This window comes from Podarcis melisellensis (assembly GCF_964234715.1).
Source record: "Podarcis melisellensis genome assembly, chromosome: 16".
Classification (NCBI taxonomy): domain Eukaryota; kingdom Metazoa; phylum Chordata; class Lepidosauria; order Squamata; family Lacertidae; genus Podarcis; species Podarcis melisellensis.
Genome location: NC_138533.1, coordinates 14,230,297 through 14,258,129, shown reverse-complemented (window position 1 = coordinate 14,258,129; position 27,833 = coordinate 14,230,297). Strand labels below are relative to the sequence as shown.

General features: G+C 49.5%; 1 protein-coding gene across 2 annotated transcripts; it reads right to left on the bottom strand.

Moving 5' to 3' along the window:
* Positions 1-929: 929 nt before the first annotated feature.
* On the bottom strand, positions 930-24,320 carry DPP3 (dipeptidyl peptidase 3). 2 transcript variants are annotated; one of them, XM_081891458.1, is made up of 18 exons: positions 24,246-24,320; positions 19,192-19,470; positions 18,188-18,277; positions 17,271-17,408; positions 16,287-16,361; positions 15,752-15,842; positions 13,714-13,844; positions 12,494-12,624; positions 12,218-12,276; positions 10,797-10,991; positions 9,282-9,394; positions 8,477-8,569; positions 7,811-7,873; positions 6,622-6,746; positions 5,410-5,530; positions 3,798-3,977; positions 3,539-3,701; positions 930-1,314 (listed from the first exon to the last, which is right to left on the bottom strand). In XM_081891458.1, the coding sequence occupies exons 2-18, from the start codon at positions 19,459-19,461 to the stop codon at positions 1,169-1,171; spliced, it is 2,184 nt and encodes a 727-aa protein (XP_081747584.1). In that variant the 5' UTR covers positions 19,462-19,470; positions 24,246-24,320; the 3' UTR covers positions 930-1,168. The 2 variants fall into 2 exon arrangements, with proteins under 2 accessions (XP_081747584.1, XP_081747585.1); XM_081891459.1 differs by lacking the exon at positions 24,246-24,320 and adding an exon at positions 20,134-20,253.
* Between the last annotated feature and the right edge of the window lie 3,513 nt (positions 24,321-27,833).

Below are 27,833 nucleotides of genomic sequence, written 5' to 3'. Positions count from 1 at the left end.
TTTGTTGTAACTTGAAGCCCTTGGTTCGAGTCCTACCCTCCCCAGCAGAACAAAACAAGCTCGCTGCATCTTCCATGTGACAGCCCTTAAGATATTTGCCTCTTCTTCTCCAGGGTAAACATACCCGGCTCCTTCAACTGCACCCCATCTTGGTTGCCCTCCCTATGAACACTTTCCAGTTTGTGGGCATGCACAATTCTGACCATACTAAACCTCCTGATGTATATTTTGCTTTGGGAGGCTTAGTATGGTCAGAACTGAGTATACACTTCCAGAGTTAACACTAAATACAATACTTCTGGTAAATGAGCCACGATAGCTTCTATAGGGCCGTGAAATTTTTGTGTCCCAGGCTTTTTAGACTCATCTACCCATGTACTATCAGAAACAAAAGGGGCGTATTGGGGACATGAATTTTCCCCCAGCTCTCCTACCCGAATACCTTGCTCCTATTTTTACTTGGCTTCCAAATCTCATTGGAATTTACCCACCCAACAACTGCTGCTTTTATTCCCTCCCCCAACACTACCAACAGCACGCAACAGCTACCTGAGCTTCCCCACCCCTCAATTTTTCCACAAAAGCTGCCCTGTTTTGCCCAGTATCAGCATTTGCTACTTGGAATGCCTTCTAAGCATTATGTGGCACCCTGAGGAAACAAGCAGCAGCTCGCTAACAACTAATTTCTTAGTCCCATCGGGTTAAAGACAGCTTCAACAGTCTCCCAGACTTCTCCAGAGTGTACAACGTACCAATTTAGAGAAGCTGAGAGGGATGCATTCTGCCCCTGAGGTTCCCCAACACTGATTATCAACACAGCAGAACTGAGGAAGCCGGATCAGACTGCATTATTCCCCACACTGGGTTCAGTCCCCACCAGTTAGACAGGAGTACAGCAGGGGGGGAAAGCAGAAAGGAAGTTCACACACTTTATAAAAGCTAGGTTTATTGAACCCTTAGGTGCAACAACAGGAGGGCTGGAGCCACCGCAGGCCCTTCCGGGGGGTGGGGAGTGATGGCCGACTGCTTTCAGAGAGGCAATCTTGTTCACTTGTACCCCACATTTCCGAAAGAGACGGGTGAGGTGCAGAAACGGCCTGGTGTGCCTGGATGGGCAGGCAAAGGGAGCTGAGTGTGGGGAAGCCAGGGCCCTTGTGCCTTGTGGGGCTCAGGATTCCCAGAAATGGGCATCAGCCTGTGCCATCTCCAACAGATACTTCTCCAGGACTTCAGCATCTTCACGGAAACGGTCGCGGAAAGATTTGATGAGCCCCGCTGCACTGCTTTCGTACTGCACCAGTACGACATCTTTACCTGGAAAGGGGCGGGTAGGAGGAGGAGAAATGATCAAAGTCAGTAGATAGACCATTCCAGATGGGTGATGCTCTTTCAGGGGTATCATTATCTCGCCACTCCCTAGTGGGTCCAATTTGACAGGTGGACCCACCTATCAATCACCCGGTATCACTACAACACCAGGAGCTGGTCACTTTGACGTCCCAATTGCTGGGACTTCAAAGTGCATCAAAGCACTGCAATAACCTCTTTGGCTGTTTGTAGACAGTCACCCCCACTTGTCCCGCTGCCCTTTTGGACATATGAAGGCCTTCAGACAGCTCCTGTTGCAAAGCATCTGGAACTGTTAAGAGCATTTGAAACTGAGCAGGATTTAACCCCTGCTCATTAGCATGTCAGCAGGGATTAAATCTTGCTGCTTCAGCTGAGGATATCTTCTCCTTCTGGGAATGGGATGCACAGCCAATGCCAGATTTAACCCTGCCCTCCCACCCATCAGCTGACCTCACCAGGGACACCAGTTGATGGGCAGGTGGGCATGGTTTGGGGGAAATGGCCGTGCAGGCCAAAAGTGGGCCTGGATTCTTTTTTTTATTGAGGTTTCAAAAATTAAACAAAAAAGACAATAATAAAAAACAAAACACAAACACAAAAAGTAACAAATATAAGCAACAAAATACAAAAACTAAAAACTATTTAAAAACATGTAAAGTTTCATTCCCTTATTTTCTTATAACTTACTTCCTCGACCTCCTCATACCTCCCCTTTTTGTATTCCATTTTCTAATTATTGATTCAACAAATCCTCTCCCTTAATTTTCAAATAATTTTCAACCTTAAGTGGGCCTGGATTTTAATCCTACACAGTTAAATTAATCTTAAATTCTGATACTTTAAAAATAAATAAGCAAACCAATATTTATGATGCCACCTTAGCAAGATTCGCTTAACAACTGAATCAGTTGAGCTAGGAAATACCCAGCAGAGGAGGATAGAATCACAGAAAGGTAGAGTTGGAAGGGACTCCCCAGGGGCATCATTCATTCATTCATTCATTCATACTTTTTAAGTTCATACATTTGCAATTTTTTTTACATTTCACTAATTCTACAATCATTTTGACATTTCAAAACTTTTCTTCCTTCCCCCACTTTCTGCGGTTCCTTAAATTTATTTTTATTATCTTCTGCATATCCAAATTAACTTAATTTGTTCATTTATTCATCTTCTTTAAATATATACTCTTATAAAACTGAAGGTTACTACAATAACCCTGCCAATGTTTTTATCTGTTTATAATTCATCTGTAAATATTCAATAAACCATTTCTGTTCTTTTATAAAAGATTTGTTATCTTGATTTCTTATTCTTCTGGCAAGTTTCACCATTTCTGCTTATCCCATAAGTTTTTGTATCTGTTCCTCCTTTGCTGGGACTTCTGCTTCTTTCCATTTTTGGGCAAGTAACATTCTTGCCGCTGTAGCAGCATACATAAAAAAGTTTCTATACATTTTTGGTAGTTCTGTCCCTATAATTCCCAAAAGAAAAGCTTCTGGGTTGCTGTTTTTACAAAGGTTATTTTAAACATCATATGTGTAGGTCTTGTAGTAAGGTTAAAGCTTACTGGGAAATGATATATAATGAAATGAAAAGGATGTTTAAAACAACCCCCGAGGGTTATCTAGTCCAACTCCCTGCAATCCACGAATCTTTTTCCCAGTGCAGGGCTCAAACCCACGACCCTGAGTGTAATGGTTATATGGGGTTGCTCGTGCGTAAGTTGCCGCCACTCCTGGCTAGGTTGCCTGGTTGAACCTTTTCCTGGCGGGACAGCCCTTCACTTCGTGGCTGTTTCAGTTGCTAGCAGAATCCGTCAGTGGGCGTTTCTTGAACTTCTTCCAGCAAAGAAGTTCTTTGACGCCAAGTCTACGCCTACTTTCCCTGCACAGAAGTCTTCTGCGCAGGGTGGGTGTGGGTAGCGGAGGACCTGTGCTCTCCCTGCTGGTCTCCGGCCAGGAGTCCTGGAGCCCCCTCACCAATTCCCCTATCTGCCCCCCCCCTTTATCCCTGGTGTTACGCTGATTTCCTTCCCCAGCCGATGAGCTCCCTCTCTCCCTGCTGGGCCCTTCTCCGGCATCGCTTGGGAGCCTTGCCTCCACCTCTGGCTCCGATGTCAGTTCCCTGACACTGAGCTTAAGATGTGCTCTACTGACCGAGGAGATATGCTCACCGCTGCTCTTACCTTCCAGGCGGGTGTTTGCTTGGACAAACAACTTGCGCTCTTCCTTGCGCAGCAGCACAGTCTTGCGCAGGCTCAGGAAGCGCTGGGGCTCCTCGTCCGTCACCGCAGAGTACGTCTCGTAGAGGGTGCGCCCACCCGCCACATCCGCTGTGGACTTCAGCACCTTTGGAACAGAAGAGCAGCACCCTGCTGGGTTAGCCTCTCTCCCCCCCTAAGGTAAGAGAGACCCTGGGTCCGTCCTTCCCTCCCTGGCCCTTACCTGCAGTTTGCGGAGAAAGTGCTCCAGCGCAGGTTTCCCTATTGTGGTGATCTTGCTGCGGTCCAGGGACACCACTGCATCGGGTTTGCCGTCTCTGCCTGTGGTGTGTTTCAGGGATACCAGCCCCCCGCCAGCTTCCAGGAGAACCCTCAAGATGACAAAGCGCGCCTGCATGTGGGCCTGCCGGGGCAGGAAGGCAACACAATGCCATTTAGAAAAAAGGAGCTTTACTTCAATATAGGATTACAGCGGCAAGACTTTTATACGCACAAAAATGGAAGGACTCGCCATTACCCACAATGGAGGAGCGGCTGTTGAAATGACTGGGTTTAGCCGAGGTGTCGACGTGTTTAATCAGAGAAAAGTCACTGCCAACATTTACTAAAGACTGGAAACTTCTTAGAGACTTTTTGCGTGAGAAAGAAACCCAAATGGTATTTGGGTTTGAGGACTCAATATAATGTTGGTTTACAGAAAGTGGATTTGTTGGGTGTTATCTTGGAGTTGGTGTGCTGAAAAAATTATACATAGAGTTCTTTTTTTTCTGTTTCACCCTACCCTCTTTCTTTCTCTCTTTTTTTCTTTCTCTCTCTTCTTATCTCTTTCTGGTCTGTGTTTTAATTAAGATTAGCCTTTGAGAGAAAAACGATACTGGATATTAATTTTTGGATTCCTTTTTCAAAATTTTAATAAAATCTATTTTTTTTAAAAAGGAGAGGCGAGGAGACAAGGAATTCTCAACTGAGACTGTGAAGCAATGACTCTCAAGTCCAGACAGACAATAGGGGGCAGGGAAATAACCTTTCCTCTGGGCCAAATTTACCAGGTGGGTAAAGGTTACCCAGGGACGCGGGTGGCGCTGTGGGTAAAACCTCAGTGCCTGGGACTTGCCGATTGTATGGTCGGCGGTTCGAATCCCCGCAGCGGGGTGAGCTCCCGTCTTTCGGTCCCAGCTCCTGCCCACCTAGCAGTTCAAAAGCACCTTTAAGTACAAGTAGATACAGTGGTGCCTCGCAGGACGAAAATAATCCGTTCCACGAGTATCTTCGTCTAGCGGTTTTTTCATCTTGCGAAGCAACCCTATTAGCGGCTTAGCGGATTAGCGCTATTAGCAGCTATTAGCGGCTTAGCAGCTAAAAGGCTATTAGCGGCTTAGAAAAAGGGGGGGAGCGAAAAAAATCGCAATACGTTTTCGTCTTGCGAAGCAAGCCCATAGGGAAATTCGTCTTGCGAAGTGCATCGAAAAACGGAAAACCCTTTCGTCTAGCGGGTTTTTCGTCTTGCGAGGCATTCGTCTTGCGGGGCACCACTGTAAATAGGGACCGCTTTAGAGCGGGAAGGTAAACAGCGTTTCCGTGTGCTGCGCTGGTGCCGGCTCGCCAGAGCAGCTTCGTCACGCTGGCCACGTGACCCGGAAGTGTCTCCGGACAGCGCTGGCCCCCGGCCTCTTAAGTGAGATGGGCGCACAACCCTAGAGTCGGACACGACTGGCCCGTACGGGCAGGGGTACCTTTTAAAGGTTACCCACTTGCCATTCCCCTGATGCCACAGGCCTCTCTCCTTCCCACCCAGGGATATCTTTCCTCTACCCATTCCAGCATCAGGACCGCACCTGCCGCCATGTTCCGGACTCCGGGGTGTAGAACTCCAGCGCCAGCAGCCCGGCACGCACCATGTTCAGCCAGTTAATGTAGATCACATCCTCAGCATCTTCTCCTTCCAGTTCAAAGATCCTTGTGGGCAGAGCAGGAAGAGGAAGGATTATCACAGCAAAAGGGATGGGAGGGGGGTCAGGGCTGCCACCGCCTCATAATAAAACACATCCAGGTTTGCAAAGTGCCCTTTCCCCCCCTGGCGATTCAAGTTGTAGGGGGGCAGCCAGAACGTCAGAGAACTGAGGTGGGAGCTATTAACTCTCTTGCCTTGGTAAAAATTGCCTTTTAAATATTGTACGATGACTTTGGCTAGCTGGGAGGAACATACATTCTCCCCATGAATAAATAAAATGTCCTGAAAGGCAGCATTAAAAAAAACAACCTAACAAAAACTTAGCAGTCAAGTTTTCCCCAGAGCTAATAGTTTTGTCCAAAACAAGGATGCAGGCCAGGGGGCCAAATGGAGCTCTCCAGAACTCTCTATGTGGCCCTTGGAACTCTCTACAAGTCCCACCTGCTCACCAGGCCTGCTTCACACCTTCCTTGAGACTTTTAGCCTGGCTGGGAATTTGTCCTTGAACTCTGACAATGCCTTTTGCTTGTCCTGGATGGGCAGGGAAGAGTGGATGTAGAAACCAGCTGACCTTAACAAGGTAAAACTTGCATCCACTGCCCGTCCCCCTTTTGCCTCTGGCCATGCCCATCAAGAAGAAGAAGAGTTTGGATTTGATATCCCGCCTTTCACTCCCTTTAAGGAGTCTCAAAGCGGCTAACATTCTCCTTTCCCTTCCTCCCCCACAACAAACACTCTGTGAGGTGAGTGGGGCTGAGAGACTTCAGAGAAGTGTGACTAGCCCAAGGTCACCCAGCAGCTGCATGTGGAGGAGCGGAGACGCGAACCTGGTTCCCCAGATTACGAGACTACCGCTCTTAACCACTACACCACACTGGTTCTCCATGGATGCAGGCCCCAAAAGATTGCCCAGAAGGAAACCTGGCCCTCAAGACGGAAAAAGGCTTCCCAGTCCCGGTTTAAAATCTTTATTATCTGAAATAAAAGCCCCTCTCAGCCACAGCCTGGGACTTTGGGGGTCTTGCCTGCTAAGGGCGCCATCTTGTGGTTCTCCTCCCCCCCCACCCCACATGCCGCTGCTACCTCAGGTCCTCACCCCAAGACCTCCTTGTTCAGGCACAGGTACAGCCCCACACACTCGGCCCGACACTCCTCGTAACTCGATGCAACGTTCGAAAACTTGCTGTCCCATGTCTCACCGCCTCGGTACCAGCTTCTAATCTATGGGGATAGGAGAAGAGTGAAGGGCCAGACAGCTGCGGGTGTCTTGGACAAGTGAACTGAGTCAGCTGTCTGAGGGAAGGAGCAGCCTTATCCTCCTGATCTTAAATGGTCACCTGCTCTGCTCTGGACCAGATCGTTGGGCGGGGGTTGATTCTCTAAGTCAGCCAGAATCTGCATAAAACAGAGCTATGGGCTTGCTTTCCCCCTCCTCCCTCCTCCTCCCTTCTTCCTTGTGTGTCGTGCCTGCTAGTTTTTAAGCCGGAGGCTATGGGTTGTTGTTGTTATTTTAAAGTTGCTCTTCCAGCATTTTGGGCTAAAAAGTAGGGTTAGGTTTTTTTAAATAAAATAGCTGTCACATGAATTCTGCACCTTAAGGGGGAAAATGCTGATCCCACAGAGAGGAAGCGAAAAACCACATTCTATATTGTAGAATAATACAGTGGTACCTCGGTTTTCGAGCATCTCAGAAGCTAAACGTTTCAGTTTTTGAACGCCGGAAACCCAGAATTAAATGTTTCCATTTTCGAACGCGCCTCAGAAGTTGAATGGCTTCCACTGCGTCCCCGTCCCCCCAATTTTATCTATTGGTTTTGCAGGCCGCCCTTTGTGCCTCGGTTACTGAACATTTTGAAAGTCAGACGGTCTCCCGGAAGGGATTACGTTCAACAACTGAGGTACCACTGTATATCAGTGTAAGATATACAAATCATTATAATTTATTCTGCATCTCTTGGTTACAGGGAAGGGCCATGAGCTACACAGGGGGCTGATTTCCTCCACCACCACAAAAATCCTCCCAAGTTCTATTCCGGAATTTAGAACTTAAGCAAACATGTGCTTTCCAACTCATCTGTTCCACCATGAGGGCTAGAAACCTGCGGTGCCCTTTTTCCCCTATTTCTTTAAAAAGAGAACTAACTTGTGATTCAAAGGACACTGAACTCTAGGTCTCATGCAGGAACTGCCCAAATGGTGCAAAGGACAATAAAAAAAAGGGGGGTTACTTCTTTAAGAAGTCTCAAGCCCTTCTAATCCTCACAGGAAACATGTGAAGGCTTTACCTGTTCTCCTGTTTCTGGGTTGATCACTGCCTCGTGGTCAAAGTTGAAGGCCCCCGAGTCATCCTGCCAGGACAAAAGAGAGAGTGCTCCAAAACTGAGGCTGCTCATAATGAAGGACAGAAGCAATTATTGTTGGAGGGAATGTGGGCAACAAGCATCTTTCATACAGATATGCTGGGATTCCCTGAGAATAGCTGCATATTGGAATTTGATATTTAAATGAATGAATACTGTAAAGTCCATTGGTTCTTCTTATTCCCAATGAGCATGGAAAGGGGGGTCATGAGGAATGGGTATATAAAACGTTAATGACTTTCATGTAATGGGCTGCTCGGCGAGAAATTGCAAAATCCTGGAAGCTGGCGGTCAACTTAAATTTTGAGGAATCGCCCCGGAGACTTTTGCATGCTGCACTTGCAGGTAAATTGGCGTGCAATATGAAACTGGCCAAAGGAAAAGCAAAAGCTTTTGACTTTTTTCCTAGCTGGGGAGCCCACCCATGGAATACATTAAGGGGCATAATACAAGGTTTCCCTCTTTCATCTGCCTTCCTGAGACTGTGCAACACAGGCTGAAATGGCTTCTGTCCTCTGACACCCAAATTTCTTCTGCTTTGGATATCCTCAAAAGCTTGGTTTTTTTGGGGGGAAGGGGTTAGGTGCCCACCTGGACAAAGAGCTTCCCGCTGCCGTGACCCAGGAGTTCATGGAGTCCAACTTGAACCTCGAAAGAAGGTCCCTTCCACTGGATATAGAGATCCTGCAAGAGGATTTGTAAATAAATAAAGTTGGCTGTTTCATTATTCCCCCCAGAGTTTGGGACAAGCATTTTTAAAAATGCATTCAAAATCAGTGAAGAATCCTTGCACAGTGGCGTAGTGTGGGGGGTGCAGGGGGGCCCGGCCGCACTGGGCGCAAAATCTGGGGGGGCGCTCACCGCTTCCGGAGTCGCCAAAGAGCCTCGGGCGCAGGCTGTAGCAGAGCCCCATGTCTCGCGGAACCGACGAGCTGTGCACGCGTCCGGGCTGAAGGCATCCGGCAGGCAGCGGCTCTCAGCGCTCGCTGCGGAGGGCGCGCCAGACAGCCCCTCCTCACAGCCCTGCCGCCGCTGATGCAGCTGCTGGGCCATGTTGCATTTTCCTCGCCTCTCTTCCCTCCTCCTCCTCCTCCGGGCAAGCGGCGTCGTTTGGGCGGCAGCGCCAGCGGCAACTCGCCTCAGATCACCTGACACGGACCCGCTGCCGCCGCCGTGGCTACCTTACCGTAAATACCCCAGCCCAGGCAACAGCAAGAAGAAGCTGGCAGCGGTGGCAGGTTAGGGGTTAGGGGGCGCAAATGACTTGCCTTGCCCCGGGTGCTGACAACCCACGCTACGCCACTGTCCTTGCATGCCCCACTCCTGCAACAACCCCCCACCCCATTTTCCCTGCCCCTCCGCAAAAATACACCCCCTCCCCCAGACACACACACACCTTGTCCTCTTCTGCCAAGAACGTCAGCTTCTCCTTCTGCGTGGAGTAGGCCACGGCCAGCACATTCCCCAGCGAGACGTTCTTGAAGCCATCCGTCTGGCGGATGTCATCATCTGGGAAAGGGGGAGAAAGGCAGGATCTGCTAAAACTGGGTTCTGCGGGGCTAGAGCTTCTCCACTTTGCACCTCTGGTTTGCAAATCACAGGCTTTGCTCCCCCCCCCACACGACTCAAAAGGCCGGGAGAAAAAGCGATGTTTTGCAAGCGACACTGCAGAGCAGGGAAGCCCACTTGTTGACACCCGGGTCAAGTGGGATCGCTCTTCCTCCTCATGGGCGGGAGGTAATCCTGCTTAGTGCTGAGCTGGGGGTGTGCTGAGCTCTCCCATGAACTCCAGCCTCGTGCTTAGCAGGATCAACCACACCTCGCATCAGGATCACAGGGGCTGCCTTAAAGTGCCTTTCAAAGGGGCTATTTGAAACAGCAAGTGCTTCTCTCACTGGGAGGAGACTCCTTCAGCCCCACCAATGCCCACAAGGAAGCATACAAGATGCTTCAAACAGTACCTTTGAGCAGTTATTCCACTGCTGTTCATCAAGGGCTAGCGCAGATTCAATCGCCCTACTTGGGTCGTCAGCAACTTTCGCTTCCTCTTCCTATTCACTTACCAAATGGCAATCCCTGGTCCTGTTATTCTAGCTATGTTTAGGCCTGTGCTAGGACAGGGGTATGTTCCTACCGACTTCTCACCAGCTCCTCTTGTCACTCTATTCCTTCCGGCACACTTTTGTATTTTGTTTCCCCAGTGACGATAGTCCAATTTAGGAAGCTATGCCGCTGACCAAGAATTTAATTTGGCCCTGTTCCAGGATACTCCATTCCATCCTGCCCCCCACCCTACCGTCCCTCAGTCATGGAACCTGCTGTGTTCTCACTGGGCTGCTTTGGGCCCCTTGATCTCACCCTGGAGTCTTTCCTCCTCTCCCACCCATTTTTTGGTATTTTCATAGTCCTTTTCACAGGCCCCGTCAATGGCAGGGAAGGGAGAAAATGAGGGTTTCGCCAGCCCTGTGAGCAGCACTTCAAGGCAACACTTCTGGAGTTTCTCCTGCGGCCGTCTTGTCAAGGTAGGATAACAACAAGTTGATTATTTGTACAGTGGTACCTCTGTTTAAGAACTTAATTTGCTCTGGAGGTCTGTTCTAAACCTGAAACCTTTCTTAACCTGAGGTAGCACTTTAGATAATGTGGCCTCCTGCTGCCGCTGCATGATTTCTGTTCTCATCCTGAGGTAAAGTTCTTAATCCGAGGTACTACTTCCAAACACTGTAACCCAAAGTGTTTGTAACCTGAAGCATTTGTAACCTGAGGTACCACTGTACTGTGTCCATCTGACCAGGAAGCGACTCTTCAAGGTCTCCCCCCTCCCCGCCTGGAAATACTGGGGATTTGGCAGCCCTTCCCCGCGGCCTGCCACCTTCCCCCCCCCCAAACCTGCCACCGACCAGATCCTCACAATTTGGGATGTTGATGCCGGCAGGGATCCCGCTCCCGGCAAAGGTCAGCACGTCAAGCGAGGTGAAGTCGGGCTTCAGGAAAGTGTCTTTCTCGAAGGCGCGAGGCCACGGCAGCTCCTCCAGCAGCCGCTCAGCCGCCGCCACAAGACGAGCGAACTTCGCACTCATGGCCTTGTTCACAACCGCAACGAAGCCTGGTGGGGGGGGAAGGGTGGAGAGGCACTGTGAGGAAGCCCAGTCTTAAGGGCCTCCGTTTCTGGCCCCACCCCCATCCCTGTATTGCAGGGGGGGGGACTAGAATACCCTTGGGGTCCCTTCCAGCTCTACAATTCTATGGTCATCTCACCAACATGTCTCTTGGCTGTTGTCTCCCCATAGGCCAAGCCTATGAAATAGTCCCCAAATTCTACTTGCAAGAGCAGAAAAGACTTTTGGTGTGACGATCTGTGGATAGCTCGGTTGGCAGAGCGTGAGACTCTTAAGCTCAGGGCGGTAGGTTCGAGCCCTGCGTTGGGCAAAAGATTCATGCACTGCAGGGGGGTTGGACTAGATGACCACCAGGGGCCCTTCCAACTCTGCAGTTCTATGATTCTATGGTCTCTTGGAAAGAGAGAGCAGCCCGTATGTCCCCCTTCTGGGGCGAAACATCCCCCTCACTGGATGCGGAGATGGCATCCTCCCCAAGTCTCCAATCCTGTCTCCACCCAGAGCAGGGTGATGCGTTGAGAGAGGGGTGGGGAAACATTTTTGGCCAGAGGGCTGCTTTCCCTTTGGGGGGGGAGCACATGCTGGGGCAGTCAGGGCCAGGGGCAAAAGTAGGCAGAGCAATGGACGTAAAGTTACCTTTGTACAGTAAGCTAGTTTATGCGCACACTCACCCCTCTTTGCCCTCCCTCCAGGCAAGCAGGAGGCATTAGCAGAGTGCATGGACAAGTTCCAGCCAGGCAAAAACATTCAAGGAAGGTGCAATTCAGGGCTAGCAAAGGCCGAGAGCTGGGGAGGGTGAACCTCAAGGGCCAGACAGAGAGGCATTTGGCCCTTGAATCTGAGGTTGCCCTGTCTCCAGGTTAAGGCTAACCCAACAGCCCAGACCCCAAACTTCCCCCTGCACAGGCAAAGTAGTAGTAGTAGTAGTAGTAATTTTATTATGTGTACCCCACCCATCAGACTGGGTTACTCCAGCCACTCTGGGCTGCTTCCAACAAATATAATTTGTGTCTTGGGGGGGGGTTGAGGGGAGGCAAGGGGGGAGAACAATAATGCTGGGAACTTTAATCATTGTTATCGTTATACTGAGAGGGCTTCAGGGCAGGGGTGGGGAGAGACGGGGAAAGCAAAAGAGGGCATCAAATGGTCAACGACTAGCGTGAGATCGTACTACTCGCAGGTAGGGAATGCGGATGTTGAGCTAATACAGTACCTTCAAATTCCCCACGGGAACCATAGGGATCTCGGTAACTTTCGATGAAACCTATATAGCTGTGGACACAAATGAATAAATAAATAAATGGTGGGGAGAGAGAGGTTCTTTAGGTTAGCTATACCTGGGGCAACTGTTACTCTTCCCCCCAATCAACAAGGGAGGGTGGGGTAACACTCCCTAATTTCCCAGTTCCTGGGAAGCAGCATTCATTCAGAACACACCCTGAATCTGGATTAAGAGACTCCACTGATCTGTGCAGCCCCCCAGACTCACCTCTCCACGATGGGCCCCTTGTCGCGAATCCAGCAGCGGGAGCCTTCCTTGTGAGCCACGATGGAGCCTTGCGTGAAACTGGCGACGTAGTGAGACAGCATTTCCGCCTGCGTGGGGTTGGCTGCGTGTCGCTAGCAGGGAAAGAGGAGAGGGTCTGGACTCAGGCCCAACCAGCCTGAGGCAGATTCACCCAGCCTTCGATTCTCACTACCTGCCTTTCCCACAATCCCCTAGAACACAGCTGCTCATATGCCTTGATCTTTTTATTTTATTTTTTTAAGGAAAGATGTCAAATGGAACAGGTCAGCAGTGGCCACAGCATTCAACTTCTGGATAATCTCAGCTGTGGTTTATACAATACTCAAGGGCTGAGTCTTTCCATAACAACCTATCCAGTCCCTGAGATCATTCTCCGAGGCCCTTCTTCATGTGCCTCCTCTTTGAGAGGTCCGGAGGGTGGCAACACAAAAACAGGCCTTCTCTGCAGTGGCTCCCCGTCTGTGGAATGCTCTCCTCAGGGAAATTTGCCTGGCACTTTCATTATACACCTTTAAGCACCAGGCAAAAACGTTCCTCTTCAACCAGGCCTTGGACTGACTGAAACCCAATGCCCTTTAAAAATATATTGGGGAGGGGAAATTATTGAGTTGTTTTTGTTATGTGCAGTGATACCTTGGGTTAAGAACTTAATTCGTTCTGGAGGTCCGTTCTTAACCTGAAACTGTTCTTAACCTGAAGTACCACTTTAGCTGATGGGGCCTCCTCCTCCTGCTGCACCACTGTCGTGCGATTTCTGTTCTCATCCTGAAGCAAAGTTCTTAACCCCAGGTACTATTTCTGGGTTAGCGGAGTCTGTAACCTGAAGCGTCTGTAACCTGAGGCACCACTGTATTTTGTGTTTTCATATTGAGATTTTATGTTGTGAACTGCCCTGAGGACTGTGGGAATAGGACAGTATGTAAATTTAATAAATGACAACAGCAACAACAGGTCTCTAGACCTCATGGATACGCTTCGAAGAGAACAGGCCAACGCATGCTGAAGACTTAGGGTCACACGTGTTGCTAAAGGTCCAGCTGCCAACAAAAATGAACATGCCACATATGTTCCCTGCCTGTAACCTGAAGCAGTGCTTAAAATCCTGCACTGGGGTCTCAGTTCCCTGCCATCACAGGGGCAGTCCAAGGTGAGCCAGGAAAGCCCACCCCCTTGCCCCTCACCTGGGCTTTCTTCAAGTTCTCCACAACCTTCTCCAGAAGCGGGGAGTAATCTCCTCGTGTCACAGTGAAGAAGCAGCCACCAAACTCAAAACATTTAATCTTGGCCGACATGTCAGCGTCAAGCTGAGAATCTGGGTGGAAGAGGGGAGGAAGGTAAACTTTGCAAGGGCTGTGGGGGTGCACGGGGGGGGGGCGTGTGCAGGAAGTCCCAAGCGTGGATTAAACAAGGCTGCGCAGCCGAGGGCAGCCCCCCCTCCCCGCCTTGGCAGAAGCTGCCTGGGTTTCCAATTTGCAAATGAGTACACAATAGGGCCCTGCTGGAGTAGGCCAAAGGCCTATCTGCTCCAGCCTGCTCTCCTCCTCGCAGTGGCCACACAGAGGGCATGAGCGCAGCAGCAACTCTCCACACTTGTGACTCCTAGCGACTGGCATTCAGAGGCATCCTGGCTCCAACAGGGGAGGCAGAGCATCCTCTGCAAATTTGTCTGCTCTCTTTTGTTGGTGGCTATCCCTGCCTCCTGTGGGAGCAAATGCCATAGTTTCAACTATTCATTTATTAATTTTATTTTGTAAAATGTATATGCCACTTAATTGTAACCCTCCAAAGCCACACATTGTGTGAAGAAGTACCGTATTTTTCGCCCTATAGGATGCACTTTTTCCCCTACAAAAATGAAGGGGAAATGTGTGTGCGTCCTATGGGGCGAATGCAGGCTTTCGCTGAAGCCTGGAGAGCGAGAGGGGTCGGTGCGCACCGACCCCTCTCGCTCTCCAGGCTTCAGGAGAGCCGCAGCGCCAGCCCCACAAGGTCGGCGAACAGCGGGGAGGCGGAACGCCGCCATCCCGCTGTCTCCCGATGTGGTTTGGAGGCTGACGGCGGGGAGACGCGTGCTTCTCCCCGCCGCCAGCCTCGCAAGCTCCGGGGATAGCTGGGAGGCGCAGCGCGTCCTCCCGCTGTCCCCGGACCTGGTCTGCAGGCCGCCGGCGGGGAGAAGAGTGCTTCTCCCCGCTGCCGGCCCCACAAGTGCCTGGGGGGGAAATAATTTTTTCCCCTTTATTTCCCCCCCAAAAAAACTTGGTGTGTCCTATGGGCCGGTGCGTCCTATGGGGCGAAAAATATGGTATTTTCCTCTTGCCTGCCCCAAATCTTTAGACGTTCAGCTTCACTGGGTGGTTTCGAGTTCCAGTAATAATGAAAGATAACACAACCTCCACTTTTTTCACACCATGCACAAACATTTTCACCTCTATCGTGTTTTCACTTTTTTTCTGAACTAGAAGTCCGTCCTAGATTCTGTAACCATCAACAAGGGAACTGCGCCAACCCCTTGAACATTTCAATTTCCCTTTTATTTAGTGTTTTCTCCCGCTCCACAGCTTCCTATCGGAGGCAGGCAACTAGAGAACTGCAACTGAAGCACACAGTATTGCAACTGCAGCCACACCTTAAGATACCTGCCCTGTGTCAGCACCACTGATTTCAACAAGTACTGGCAAAGGAAAACTTCCAAGTTTAGAGAAGTTCCTCCGACCTGGTTACGTGGAGGATATTCCCCAGGTGAGTTAACTGATGGGTTGCTTTACAATCATGGAGGACTCATCTTCTTCTCTGAGAAAGCACTGACAGACAGGTATTTTCAAACTGTGCCTTTCAAAAGGTTCAAATTACCCCCCAACCATAACACACACGTAGTTTTTAGAGGAGGAAAATCCGTAGGCATGCCACCTGTAGGCATTCCCTCCATAACACACACAGACATTTCCCCTTACTTTTTAGGAGGGAAAAAGTGAGTGTTATGGTGCAAAAAATACGGTATTTCATGTGCTTATTGTAATCTGGGAATGCTATTAGAGAGCAAGTGTGGCATAATGGTTAGAGTGTTGGACTATGACCTGGAAGAGAAAGGTGGTCTATGAACAACAACAACAAACAACAACAACACCAAAATCACTGGCCCTAAGCAGGGAGTGCTGTGAGCATGCCAGGAGTGGGGTTGGGGAGAGGGCTGGTCTATGCGACCCAAAAAAATGCTCTTACCATCTGAAAGCACCGAAGCCAGACGAACCTCATAATTCACTTTGTCATCTACCTTCGTCTTAAAAAGCCTTGTGTTGTAAGCACTGATGTTCTGGGGGAAAGAGTAAAAGAAAGTGAGAGGATGGAGCCGTGAAAAGCAAAACAAGCTGCCCTATTGTCTGGGGTTCTCAGGCAGAGAAAGGTCTTTCCCATCACCTGCTACCTGGGGCTCTTCCCAAGGGTACATCCCTCTATAGCAGGCGAACAAAGAAGCTGCCTTACACCTGGTCAGGTTATTTGTCCATCGAGCCCCGCAAGGTTTGAGATGGGGTTTTTCCTCAACTCTACTGTGAGATGCCAAGGACTGACCAGGGGGCGACACTGCATGCAGTGTCCAGCTCTGGTGCCCCGATAAGGCCCCTTCCCTTGATGTAAACAGTGTGCCCACTGGGGCAGAGGACATGATATGGGGGATAGGAAGCTGCCTTATACTATCTCAGACTAGTTGCCCATCTAGGCCTCTCAACCCAGTGTAGAAGTGGGGTTCTTGCAGCACCTCAGAATCAAGGAAGTCCTGGGCCAGCTTTGCATCTTTCGTGGTGCAGTTTCCAGAGAAGTAAGTAGATGTGCCCTAGAGAGAGGAGAGAGGAAACACGGGATAAGCAGGATGCACCTGTCCTTGGAGTTGCCCTGGGCAACAGGACACCCCCCCAAAAAAAACCACTTGGACTACTGCAATGTGCTCTACGTGGGGCTACCTTTGAAGGTGACTCAGAAACTACAACTAATCCAGAACGTGGCTGCCAGAATGGTGACTGGGAATGGCCAACGGGACCATGTAACACCGGTCCTGAAAGACCTACATTGGCTCCCAGTACATTTCTGAGCAAATTCAAAATGTTAGTGCTGACCTTTAAAGTCCTAAATGGCCCAGTATACCTGAAGAAGTGTCTCCAGCCCAAACACTGAGGTCCAGCTCTGAGGGCCTTCTGGCAGTTCCCTCACTCCGAGAAGTGAGGTGACAAGGAACAGACGTCCTTGGTGGTGTCACCCGCCCTGTGGAACGTCCTCCCATCAGATGTCAAGGAGCGAAACAACTATTTGACTTATAGAATACATCCCAGTACAGGGAAGTTTTTAAATGGTTGACCTTTTATTCTGTTCGTAATATTTTGTTGGGAGCCACCCAGAGCGACTGAGGCAACCCAGTCAGCTAGGCAGTATATAAATAGTAAAATTATTATTATCAAGCGATACTTGCTAACTTCCCCCCAGAACTGAGCATGCGGATGGGTTGAGCTTGGCTCTCTGCTTCAGAAACGGGGAAGCAGCCCATGGTCCCCAGTCCCTTCTGAATAAACTTCTGGAGGCAACATGGCAGTGGTTGGCCAGGGGAATAGAGGGTGGAGCAATGAATGTAAATTTTACCTTTGCACAGGAGGCTAGTTTCTACAAACACAAACACCTCTCTCCAGCCTCCATTATGGCAAACAAGAAGCATTATCAGGGCACATTCTAGACAGGCAAAAGGGAGGTGTACCTGGCCACAGAGCCCCAAGTGCTTTTGTGTCGGCTCTAGGGAGAACATGCGCTCTGCACAGCGGCCCCACAGGGCCTCCATCTCTTTTGGGTGGTCCGCAAATGCCTGGCTCGCCCACACCAGCTGCTTCAGCTTCTCCTGAGGGCAGGAAGGCAAAAATGAAAGGATTACCAGTGGCATGCCAGCAGAACCATACGGAGCCTCCTCGCTCAACCTTGAGCCCCCAAAATACAACTCCCATCATCCCTGGCCACTGGTCCTCCTAGCTAGGGATGATGGGAGTTGTAGTCCGATAACCTCTGGGGTCCCAAGGGTGAGAAAGGTCGATATGGAGCCTCAACCTATCCGTAGGAGAGACTCCGCCCCCTCCACAACCTCTCAACCAGTGAGATAAAAGGAGCATTCCAATTAGCTGGAAAAGATAAATGGCCCCTCCCTCTCACAGATGTCCTATTGCATCACCAGCGTTCAAAAACTCCCATTGTTCTAGGCGCACTTTGCGACAGGGAATTTCATTAATGAGAAAAGTTTCTGAGCTCTGGGTGCAGTACTAAGATTTCAGATTAAAACTTCCACTGCCGGAAGGAAAGGAGGACCTTTTTCTGCCTCCCAACTTCCAGCTGCAATCTGAAGACTGGAGAAGAGACCCTCTTAAGAATATCATGGGGGTGGGCAGGGGATGTATGGCTTCCCCCCCCTTTTTTGCAGTCTTAAGATGAGGACTAGACCATGTGAAAAATGAACGCAAGATATTACTGGCAGTTCATTCATTTTCGGCTTTGTATTCTTGTTACAAAAATTCCATTCCATTCCACTGCAGCGCCCGTAACCTAGGTTTAAGGAGCCATTAGCTCCTAGCTTTCTTGTCTCAGTTTCTAACACTGCCCACTATAGACACCTGCAAACCTTGTACTCACCTTCGGAAGGTTGGGCACAAATTTGGTGTCCCCGAAGGATTTGTAGTTGCCCATGTTGGCATAGAAGGCGGCAGCGTAAACCAGGAAGGCCTGCAAACAGCAACAGTCGTGAGAGCCTCTCCCTCCCCCTTAGCCATATTTTTTAAAATCCCACCCCTCAAAAAATAATATATATATATTTTTTACAAACTTGGAATTGGGAAGCTATAAATCCAGAGAGACCATATAACTACCTTCAGACAAAGGATACAGTCTGCCTGCAGGCCAATTAGCCCAGTTCTAGAAACTCCCCACTAAAACAATTTAATCTAGCCTTTCGGCTCTCCAGATGTTGTTAAAAATCTGTTCCAAGAGTGGGAATCGTTTTTCAGCCTGAGGTCCACATTCCCTTCTGGGCAACCTTTTGGGAGCCACGTGCACACACATTTTCCCCTTACTTTTTAGAAGGAAAAAAGTGCTGTCTTTTGAAGCGAAAAATACAGTAAACCGACTTCTAACCAAGGCTTGTTCTGAAGCTGGCAACCATAGTTTTTTGGTTCGTACACAATGGGGAGCTACGATGGATGCTTCTTGCTTTAACTGCGGCTCAAAGGAAGAGCAAAGAAAGGGGGCTGAGGAGGAGGGTGAGGAGGTTGTGCAGTTCTTGGCTAAGTGCCGTATTTTTTGCTCTATAAGACTCACTTTTTCCCTCCTAAAAAGTAAGGGGAAATGTGTGTGCGTCTTATGGAGTGAATGCAGGCTGCGTAGCTATCCCAGAAGCCAGAACAGCAAGAGGGATTGCTGCTTTCACTGCACAGCGATCCCTCTTGCTGTTCTGGCTTCTGAGATTCAGAATAATTTTTTTGCTGTTTTCCTCCTCCAAAAACTAGGTGCGTCTTGTGGTCTGGTGCGTCTTATAGAGCGAAAAATAGGGTAAGTGTGATCATCCAAACACAGCTGAGTAGCCAGAATGTGGAAGAGAACCGGATGGACAAACCTCGCAGGACACATGCTGTCTCTAGTACCTGATACTCCTCATCTGAGAGGCCGAGTGAGTGCGCCACCTCGCCTAACTGAGTCGGGTCCTGGGACCGAAAGAGCCGTGAGAGGAGGGCATAGATGGCAGGCGCTTCTGGGGAGGTCTGCTGCAGCACCACCAGCCCCCCGTACCAACAGGCCCGCGACAGGTAGTGAGCGTACAGCCTTTCCTCCGCAGATAAGAGGTGGAAGGCTTCGGCACAGTCCAGCATTGCGACGCCAATATCATTGGGCAGAACATACTGGGGATCCACCATCCTGCCAGACTGGGGAGAGAGAGAAAGAGAAAGAGCCATTAATACAGAACTAACCCTTCAGTGCTAACGAACTTGAAGTTGCATTGAAGACATCAAACCTAAAGCAGGCAAAATGAATGAATGAAATTCATTATAGATGATGATGATAATAATAATAATAATAATAATAATAATAATAATAATAATAAAGAAGTAATATTATAGAGTTAGAAGGGACTCCTTCAATACAGGAATCTCAGCTAGATCATCTATGACAGAAGGCCGTCCAACCTCTGCTTAAAAACCTCCAATGAAGGATAAAAGTAAAAGGTAAAGGTAAAGGTAAAAGGTAAAGAAGCCCTGGATGGTTAAGTCCAGTCAAAGGCGACTATGGGGTTGTGGCGCTCATTTCACTTTCAGGCCGAGGGAGCCGGCGTTTGTCCACAGGCAGCTTTCCACCCAGTGACCGGTTTCATGTGTTCACAAGAACCTCTGCAGTCAGATCTCACCACCCAGTCTTCAAACTGGACCTTTTCCACCACTGACAAGGCAGATACATCTACCCACCAATTCACAATTACATGCAAAGCTCAATCCTGGAAGCTCATTCATATTGCCACTGACCCACAGCCTGCCTCCTCCCAGCTTATAGCCAGTCCCTGCCACCGCCCTTCTGCAACACCAGCAGCTCACCTGCTTCTCTTTCTAGCTGCCTCCAACTTCCTGACACGCCCCCTTCTTTCCCCCATTCATAGCTTCGAACATGGGGAAATGCCCCCTGCGATACATGCAGCCAATCCCCGAGCCTCCCTGAGAAGAACTGATGTCTAGCTGCTGGGAAACTAAGGCCCGCCCCTAAGTCCTTTCCCCACATCAGTGATTGGTCCAGATTTAAAAATAAACAACTGTAGCCCCATTGTCCCTCCCCTAAAGTCCACAATACTATCTCCTCTTAAGTCACTCAACTTACGTTTTTCAAACAAGTGATTCTAGCCAATCTGAGTCTTTGGGACAGATAAGAAGGATGCACAAAATCTACCACTCTGAATAAAAAGGAGTTTTCTGTAGAACCTCAAGCACAGATAGTCAACATTGTGCTGTTCAGACTGTGCACATAAATCGCATTTGCAAGGTCTAAAGCAGGGGTAGGCAACCTAAGGCCCAGGGGCTGGATGCGGCCCAATCGCCTTCTCAATTCGGCCCACGGACAGTCCAGGAATCAGCGTCTTTTTACATGAGTAGAATGTGTCCTTTTATTTAAAATGCATCTCTGGGTTATTTGTGGGGCATAGGAATTCGTTCATTCCCCCACCCCCCTTCAAAATATAGTCCGGCCCACCACACGGTCTGAGGGACCATGGACCAGCCCATGGCTGAAAAAGGTTGCTGACCCCTGCTCTAAAGGTTATTATTAATAATGACGGCAGTGCCTCTGGGAATGTGCAGAGTGCCCGTGAGAAAGCACAGCCAGCTCCATAAACTGTTTTGGGGCCCATCAGCTTGCCACAAAACAGCAAGCAAGCATAGGCTTAGCCCTTCACCCGCAAATGCATCCGAGAACATGAGACCTAATGCCTTTAAGATGCTTTTGAACTCCGCCTTCCATTTTCCTGACTGTCGTTGGCCATTCTGTTTGGGAGCTGATGGGAAGTGGAGTCCAGCGACTATGTGGAAATTGCCATGTTGGCTACCCCTGCCTCAAAGGCTAACATATGGCACAATATCACAAGTACGTATACCACAGGGGTTTGGGTATATGTCAAACAGTGGTGCCAAAGGGAAATACAGAAAGCCCAGGAAAGGAATCCCACTGAATTGGAGCCAGTCCTGGTCACATCTTGCACCAGGCTCCACCGCCATGGAGGACCCCAAGCACACCCTGGAACTTTTGGTGCCTCCGCAAGACTCCATCTGGGAGGACCACTTGCTCCCCAGCCCCACCGGATCTCCTGGTCCCTCCCCACCAGGCTGTGCCCTCTCACACTGGGCCCTCACAAGCTCCTCTCCACCATAGTGTGAACCTCCAAAGACCGTGCAATCCCATTTCAATCTCTGCTCCTGCAGTTAGAAAAAGAGGAAGGGGAAATGGGCTGGGCTGGCTAGCTACTTTCTTTGTCGCCTTGAGTGTGGAATGTTGCATCAGAAATGTGGGCACCCGCCCTGCACCAAGTCGGTCCATCTAGCCTAGCATTTACACAGGCTGGCAGCGTTAGAAACTCAGACATCTAAGTTAGGCACCAATGGCTTCTTAAACCAAGGTTACAGTCGCCAAAATGGAGTGTCTTGGGCAAGACGGCTCGAAAGTCTTATTTTTCAAAGGATGAACTGGCTGTGATTGATTATCAGTTAAACATCTGGCTAGTTCAGATGACAACCTTGAGCTAGGTTAAGAGCTCTGAGAACTTAAAAGAAGAAAAGTCACTTGATCCAGGGACAGTCCACACACGCCAGTTCCTACCTCTTTTTCTTAAGGGTGACACGGACTGTTCCTAATGTAGGAGTATTCTTCAAAACTGAGAGCAGGGCAGTGGGGTGGATAAGTGAAGACAAGCTACAACAATTAACTAAAACATTGTTCATTGCCCCTGCTCAGGCTGCACAGAAAAAGCATTTTGGTTCCTGGAATTCATTCCGATTGTGCAGATTAAATACAATTGATGGAATTCTACAGGGTGCGGTTTTAGTGTGTGAAAACTGTCCAGATCCAATGATCCCCAGATGGCGGAGACGGCATGCGCCATCCTGGCACCCAGGCGTCTGAACTTGGTCGCAAGTGGCCTGGTGCAAAATGCGCCTGGTGCCTGGCTAATTTGGAACACTGCTGACAATGCCTCCTGCTTGTCTAGACAGACAGGTAGGTGTAGGTGTGTGTGTTTCTAGAAACTAGCCTATTGTAGAAAAGTTTACAACTTGTGGCTCCTCCTACTTTTGCCTTTGGCCCCGCCCACCACCAGCACATGGCCCTCGGAAGGCTGTCAAAGAAGAGTCTGTGGCCCTTGGGGTAAAGTTGGGGTGGATTAGAGCTCATGGGGGCTGTGGGTTCCCTTAAGCCTCTGACCCAATTTTTCCACAACTGTTGCACTGCTTCCCAAATGCAAAACACTGGGGAAAGAAGCAACCACTTTCACCAGCCCACTGGTTTATCGAGCTCCACACAATGAACCCAGGATCTTTTGCATGCAAAGCGTCAGCTCTGACCTGGGCTGAGGGTGCTGGATGACAACCTTCCTTCCTACCTGGAGCGGCTGCTTTGTGCAGGGCGCATTGGTCCCTCTTGCCTCCCTATCTTGGTGGCTTCAAGGCATTCCAGACTAAAAAAGCCCTTCGGTTGTAGTTCAGAATATCTGGAAGACACCCAGTTGGCAAAGGCTAATCTACTGCATCCTGTCCTTGGGAAACTAAAGGTGCTGGGAAGATGCAGCCAGGACCTAAAATCATAGAATCGTAGTGTTGGAAGGGACCACAAGGGTCATCTAGTCCAACCCCCTGCAATGCAGGAATCTTTTGCCCCATGTGGGGCTCGAACCCACAACTCAGGCTCTACTGCAGGGTTTCCCAAACTTGGGTATCCAGCTGCTTGTGGACTACAATTCCCATCATCCCTGACCACTGGTTCTGCTAGCTAAGGATGATTTTATTTATTTTATTTATTGAATTTATATACCACCCTATACCTGGAGGTTGGGAGTTGTAGCCCAACAACAGCTAGAGACCCTGGGGAACCCTGCTCTACCAACTGAGCTATCTTTAGCAATGCAAAGAGTGAGCTCTTTCTCCAAGTGGCAACCCCTCCCAAAGGTTCATGAACCTTTGTTTACTTATTTCATCAAATTTATGCACTGCTTGGTTGGAGGGAAGAAAACCCTCAAAGCTATAGAAGCTGCCTTATACTTGCTATGCCTTATATTAAGGCCTGGGGAACCTTTTATAATGAGAGGGCCACATTCCCTTCCATACAAAATTCTGAGGGCCATTTGCCAGAAGCAAAAATGGGCAAAGCAACAAATGCATTTTTTGCCTTTTCTGCAGCAGGCTAGTTTCTGCACATACTCAGATCGCCCCCCTCCCACGTTCACCAACTGTGCAAGGAAGCAGCATTACCAAAGCTGAATGGCCTTTAGTTGACATTCCTGCATTGCAGGGCGTTGTACGAGATGTTCCTTGGGGTTTCTCCCAACTCTATGATCCTATGCAGCCACCGTGCAATCAGGCAAAAACACGTGTTATGTGTGTGCATGTATGTGTGAACAGCTAGCGAGAGGTGGAGCTTGGAGAGTTTCCAGTGCAGGACAGCGAGTCTGGAGGGTTGCAATGGGCGCCAGGCCTGCGTTCCCCCACTCCACCTGCTTTGTGCCACCCGTCCCTGTCGCTCAGCCTTGCCTGCACCGACATTCAGCAGCTCTCCAGGCATAGGAAGCTGCCGCCTTCTTCTTCCGGATCAGATCATCGGCTCCATCTAGGTCAATACAGCCCGCACTGACCGGCAGCAGCACTGCAGGGTTTCGGGCGGAAACGCCGGGGACTGAACCAGCGACATGCAAGGCGGATACAGTACTCCAGCACTCAGCCACGGCCGCTTCCCCATCTCCTTGGAGCCAGGAAGGCGACGGGGATGGGCGGGAGGGAAGCAGCGAGCGAATCACAGAATTGGAAGGGTCCCCAAGGGTCATCTAGTCCACCCCCGGGCGACCAGCCCTCCTGCTGTGTTCTTGGACCGGGGGGCAAGAGGAGGCCATATGGAGACCCTGGACATATGGGATTGATTGGACCCACCGCGCCCCGCCGGCCCCCCAGACCCTCCTCACCTGTTCCTTGCTCCCTCGTTGCTTCCAACTTCCTGCCCCGCCCCCTCCTCGCCCTCATTCATAGCTTCACTGTCAGACACGCCCCTGTGGCCCAGCCAGCCAATCCCAAGGCCCTTTCGGGGGGAAGACTGACGTCAGCGTTGCTGGAAAAGCGGAGTCCCGCCTCTTGCTTCTTCTCCTCTCCCAACGATTGGCGGCTGCTGCTTGCTTGTTCGTTTCTGCAGAGCTATGGCCCTGCCCACTTTCCCCGCCCTTTCTGTTTTTTAAGCTGCACGCTTACCCGCGTGGAAAGTGAGCCTTGCTGAGCGCAGGTAGATTTTTTGCTTGCATCCAAAAAGTGGTCAGTCTCTTACAGCTTTATCACCACCCTTGGTTGGTTGGTTCTTAATGGAGTTGCAGGAAGCTTACATCAAGCCCCTTCCAGACGTTCTGTTTATTGTGCATTCATGATTATTTGTTCTCGTGATGGTACCGGAGTGGTTTCGCGCCTTCCCATTGTCGATGCTGTTTGTACCTGCAAAAGTATCAGGGCAGACGAACTGCTTCGTTTCCAATCAGTGCATGACCCTTAGCTTCCTCCTGAGATCCTTGAACTTTTCATACCAGAAATGTTCTAAGGTGGGGTGTGCCCAGGAGACTGTATGTCCTGCTTTTGTCACGCTATGGCTTATGTCCCTCTGGATTGCAATAAGTAGGTAAGCATCACAATACAGCTAATAATAGTGGATCCACCACAAATGAACTATTATCGCACCAATGACATGTTGCAGAAAACAGCAGGCAAAGAAGAGTCTTTCACCTCTTACTGCTTTTTTAACTGTTGGAGCACATGTTTTTGCATGCAACTCTTACAGAGATGAGATGAGCAAAGGAGCTTGCTTACTCCCACTCTCCTAACACATGGGTAGGCAAACTAAGGCCCAGGGGCCGGATCTGGCCCAATCGGCTTCTAAATCCAACCCACAGACGGTCCGGGAATCAGCATGGTTTTGCACGAGTAGAATGTGTGCTTTTATTTAAAATGCATCTCTGGGTTATTTGTGGGATATAGAAATTCATTTTTTAAAAATATATTCTGGACCTCCCACAACTTCTGAGGAACAGTGGACTGGCCGGCCCCCTGCTGAAAAAGTTTGTTGACCCCTGTACTAAAAGATCTGGGAAGGGCTTTTGAAAGGTGTTAGGCCAACTCACTGACTTAACAAAACAATAAAGAAAATAGTTGCTAGCTTTCTCGTTTCTGTAGCAGAGAACCTATAAAGATAAACTAACTCTGTAGTTTAACTCAGCTTGTATTAAAAATTGTACAATTTTGATGCTCTAACCAGGTCTGTGACCGTGTAACATTTGTTGTGGCTTTTAAAGCCTGGGGTTATTGTGTGCTGCAAAGCATTTGCTGTACCACGCTGTGAAACTATGGCTGTTCCAGGCTGTGGTTATTTTGGGGTGGGATTCAATTACATACCAGCAAATTTTGGATGTGCTATCAGTTGATGGAGAGCTGTTGTGCAACAAACCCACTTGCCCCAGAGAGCAAACTTTTTGCAATAAGAGACAGCCAGGAAATCTGCTGGTAAGTGTGATAGCACTCACTATGAGGCAATATCATGCAAATAAATCAGGATGAATGCTGAATAAACGGGTAGTCTGGAAACACTTGGAGCACTCCTGATTTTTCATGCTACCCTCCTGACCCACAACTGATTTATGTTAAAACATTCCCCAACATAGGCACAACATAGGCAACAAATACACAAATTATGGCATGTTCTAATATGGAGAAACAGGGAAATATTTCGTGCAGGAGTCTTTAAAACAGGAGTGGGGAACCTTTTCACACCAGAGGGCCACAGACCCTTTTGGACAAGCTTCTGAGGGCCACATGGTACTGGTGGGCAGGGCCAGAGGGAAAAGTGGGCAGAGCAACAAATGGAAATTTTACAGTACACTAGGGTAGTTTCTGTACTGTCAATCCTCTGTCCAGCCAAGCAAGAAGCATTAAAAGGAGTTCAAAGATGCATTCTAGACAGGTAGAAACAGGTAGGGAGCGATGTTGCCTAGAGAAAGTTGCAAGGGCCAGGTCGAGAGAACTAGAGGGCCACATTCAGATCCCAGACCTGAGGCTCTACTCCCCTTCTTCAAAAAGGGCAGGAATTAAACAGCAGTAGACAGTGTCAGAAATCCTTTGGTGGTGTGTGCATGAGCGGTGGACCCCTGCTGGGGTGTGGGCCCCAGCAAATACCTGACGCTGAGGTGCACATGACACTGCCTTACATACCAGGTTTGTGTTTGACAGGTTTGAATGACAGCTACTCTGCAGGGAGGCAAGTGGGAAGGGCTTCTTCATCCCTGCTCCTTTTTAGCACATCAAACCTGGGCCCTTCCAAATGCAACTACAAGCCATCTGTCTAGCCCAGTACTGCCTGCTCTGACTAGCAGCAGCGCTTCCATAGTTTTTCAAAGGCAGGGGCATCTTCCTTGCTAGTCCCATTCACTGAAGATGATAAGAGGACTGTATCTGCAACCTTATGCATGACAAAAAAAAAAAAAGGTCTATTCCCACTGAGCTCTGGTCTCCATCAATACATATCCTTAGCAGTGGCCTTAACCCAAACTGCAGTGTCCCTTTGACCAGATCCAAAGAGCAATGCACGGATGTGACGAAGACATGGCGCTGTGAGCAGATGGGAGCCAGGCGCAGTGCTGGAGCATCAGGGACATAGGGACATAGGAAACTGCCACACACTGAGCCAAGCCATTGGTCCATCTAACTCAGTATGGTCTACACCAACTGGCAGCAGCTCTCCAGGGTTTCAGGCAAGGAGTCTGTCCCAATCCTATCTGGAGATGCCTTTGGGGATTGAATCTGGGACCGTCTGCATGCATAGCAGGTGCCCACACACTGGGCTATGGACCTGCCCTTAAAAATAAAGCAAGATTCCAGTCCTCATAGTTCAGAACAAAGGGGCCAGTTTAAAAAAGAGCATGCTTTGTAGCAGGGGTTGCCAACATCTTGGAGGCCTGTGGCTTGTGGGACCAGGCATAGGTTGCAACATGCTGTATTGGCTACAACAGAACACTTCTTCAAAGCCTAATTTCAGTGGGGGCAAGGGGGACCCTGGGGGTGTCAGGAAAGGCCTCTCTGGGCACTAAGTTGCCTATGAGTACTACCTTGGTGGTGTCTGCCTTAGATCAAGTCAGATCGTGAGTCCATCTTCCTTAGTATTGCCTACACTGACTGGCAGCAAGCTGTCCAGGGTTTCTGGCGGAGAGTCTCTCCTAGCCCTGCTTGGAGATGTCATGAGGGATTGAACCAAAGATCTAAATGCAAATCAGCTCCTCTGCCACTGTGGGATGGCCCTTCACTCATCATAACTGGGTAGCTGCCCAAGCCCACAGCGCCAGCCTCCAGTGGCCCCCCTGCTGCCCACATGCTTTTCAGCTCCCTGAGCCTGTGGTGGGAACAGTGAAAAAAGAGCAAAGAGAAAGAAGTGCAGCCTCTGCTTCCTTTGCACGTTCTTTTTGGGTGAATATTGGCAGTGGCAAACTTTGGTAATATGGCACCCTGAGCAATGACAAAATTTGGTC

What these genes read in the sequence shown, in the direction of transcription:
- DPP3 (XM_081891458.1), bottom strand. Translation starts at nt 19,461, where the DNA reads ATGGTGGATCCCCAGTATGTTCTGCCCAATGATATTGGCGTCGCAATG. An exon ending in ACTTGGGGCTCTGTGGCCAG is followed by an intron (nt 16,362 to 17,270) that starts GTACACCTCCCT and finishes TCCTCTCTCTAG; the next exon opens with GGCACATCTACTTACTTCTC. An exon ending in TTCCCGTGGGGAATTTGAAG is followed by an intron (nt 10,992 to 12,217) that starts GTACTGTATTAG and finishes CCCCCCCACCAG; the next exon opens with GCTTCGTTGCGGTTGTGAAC.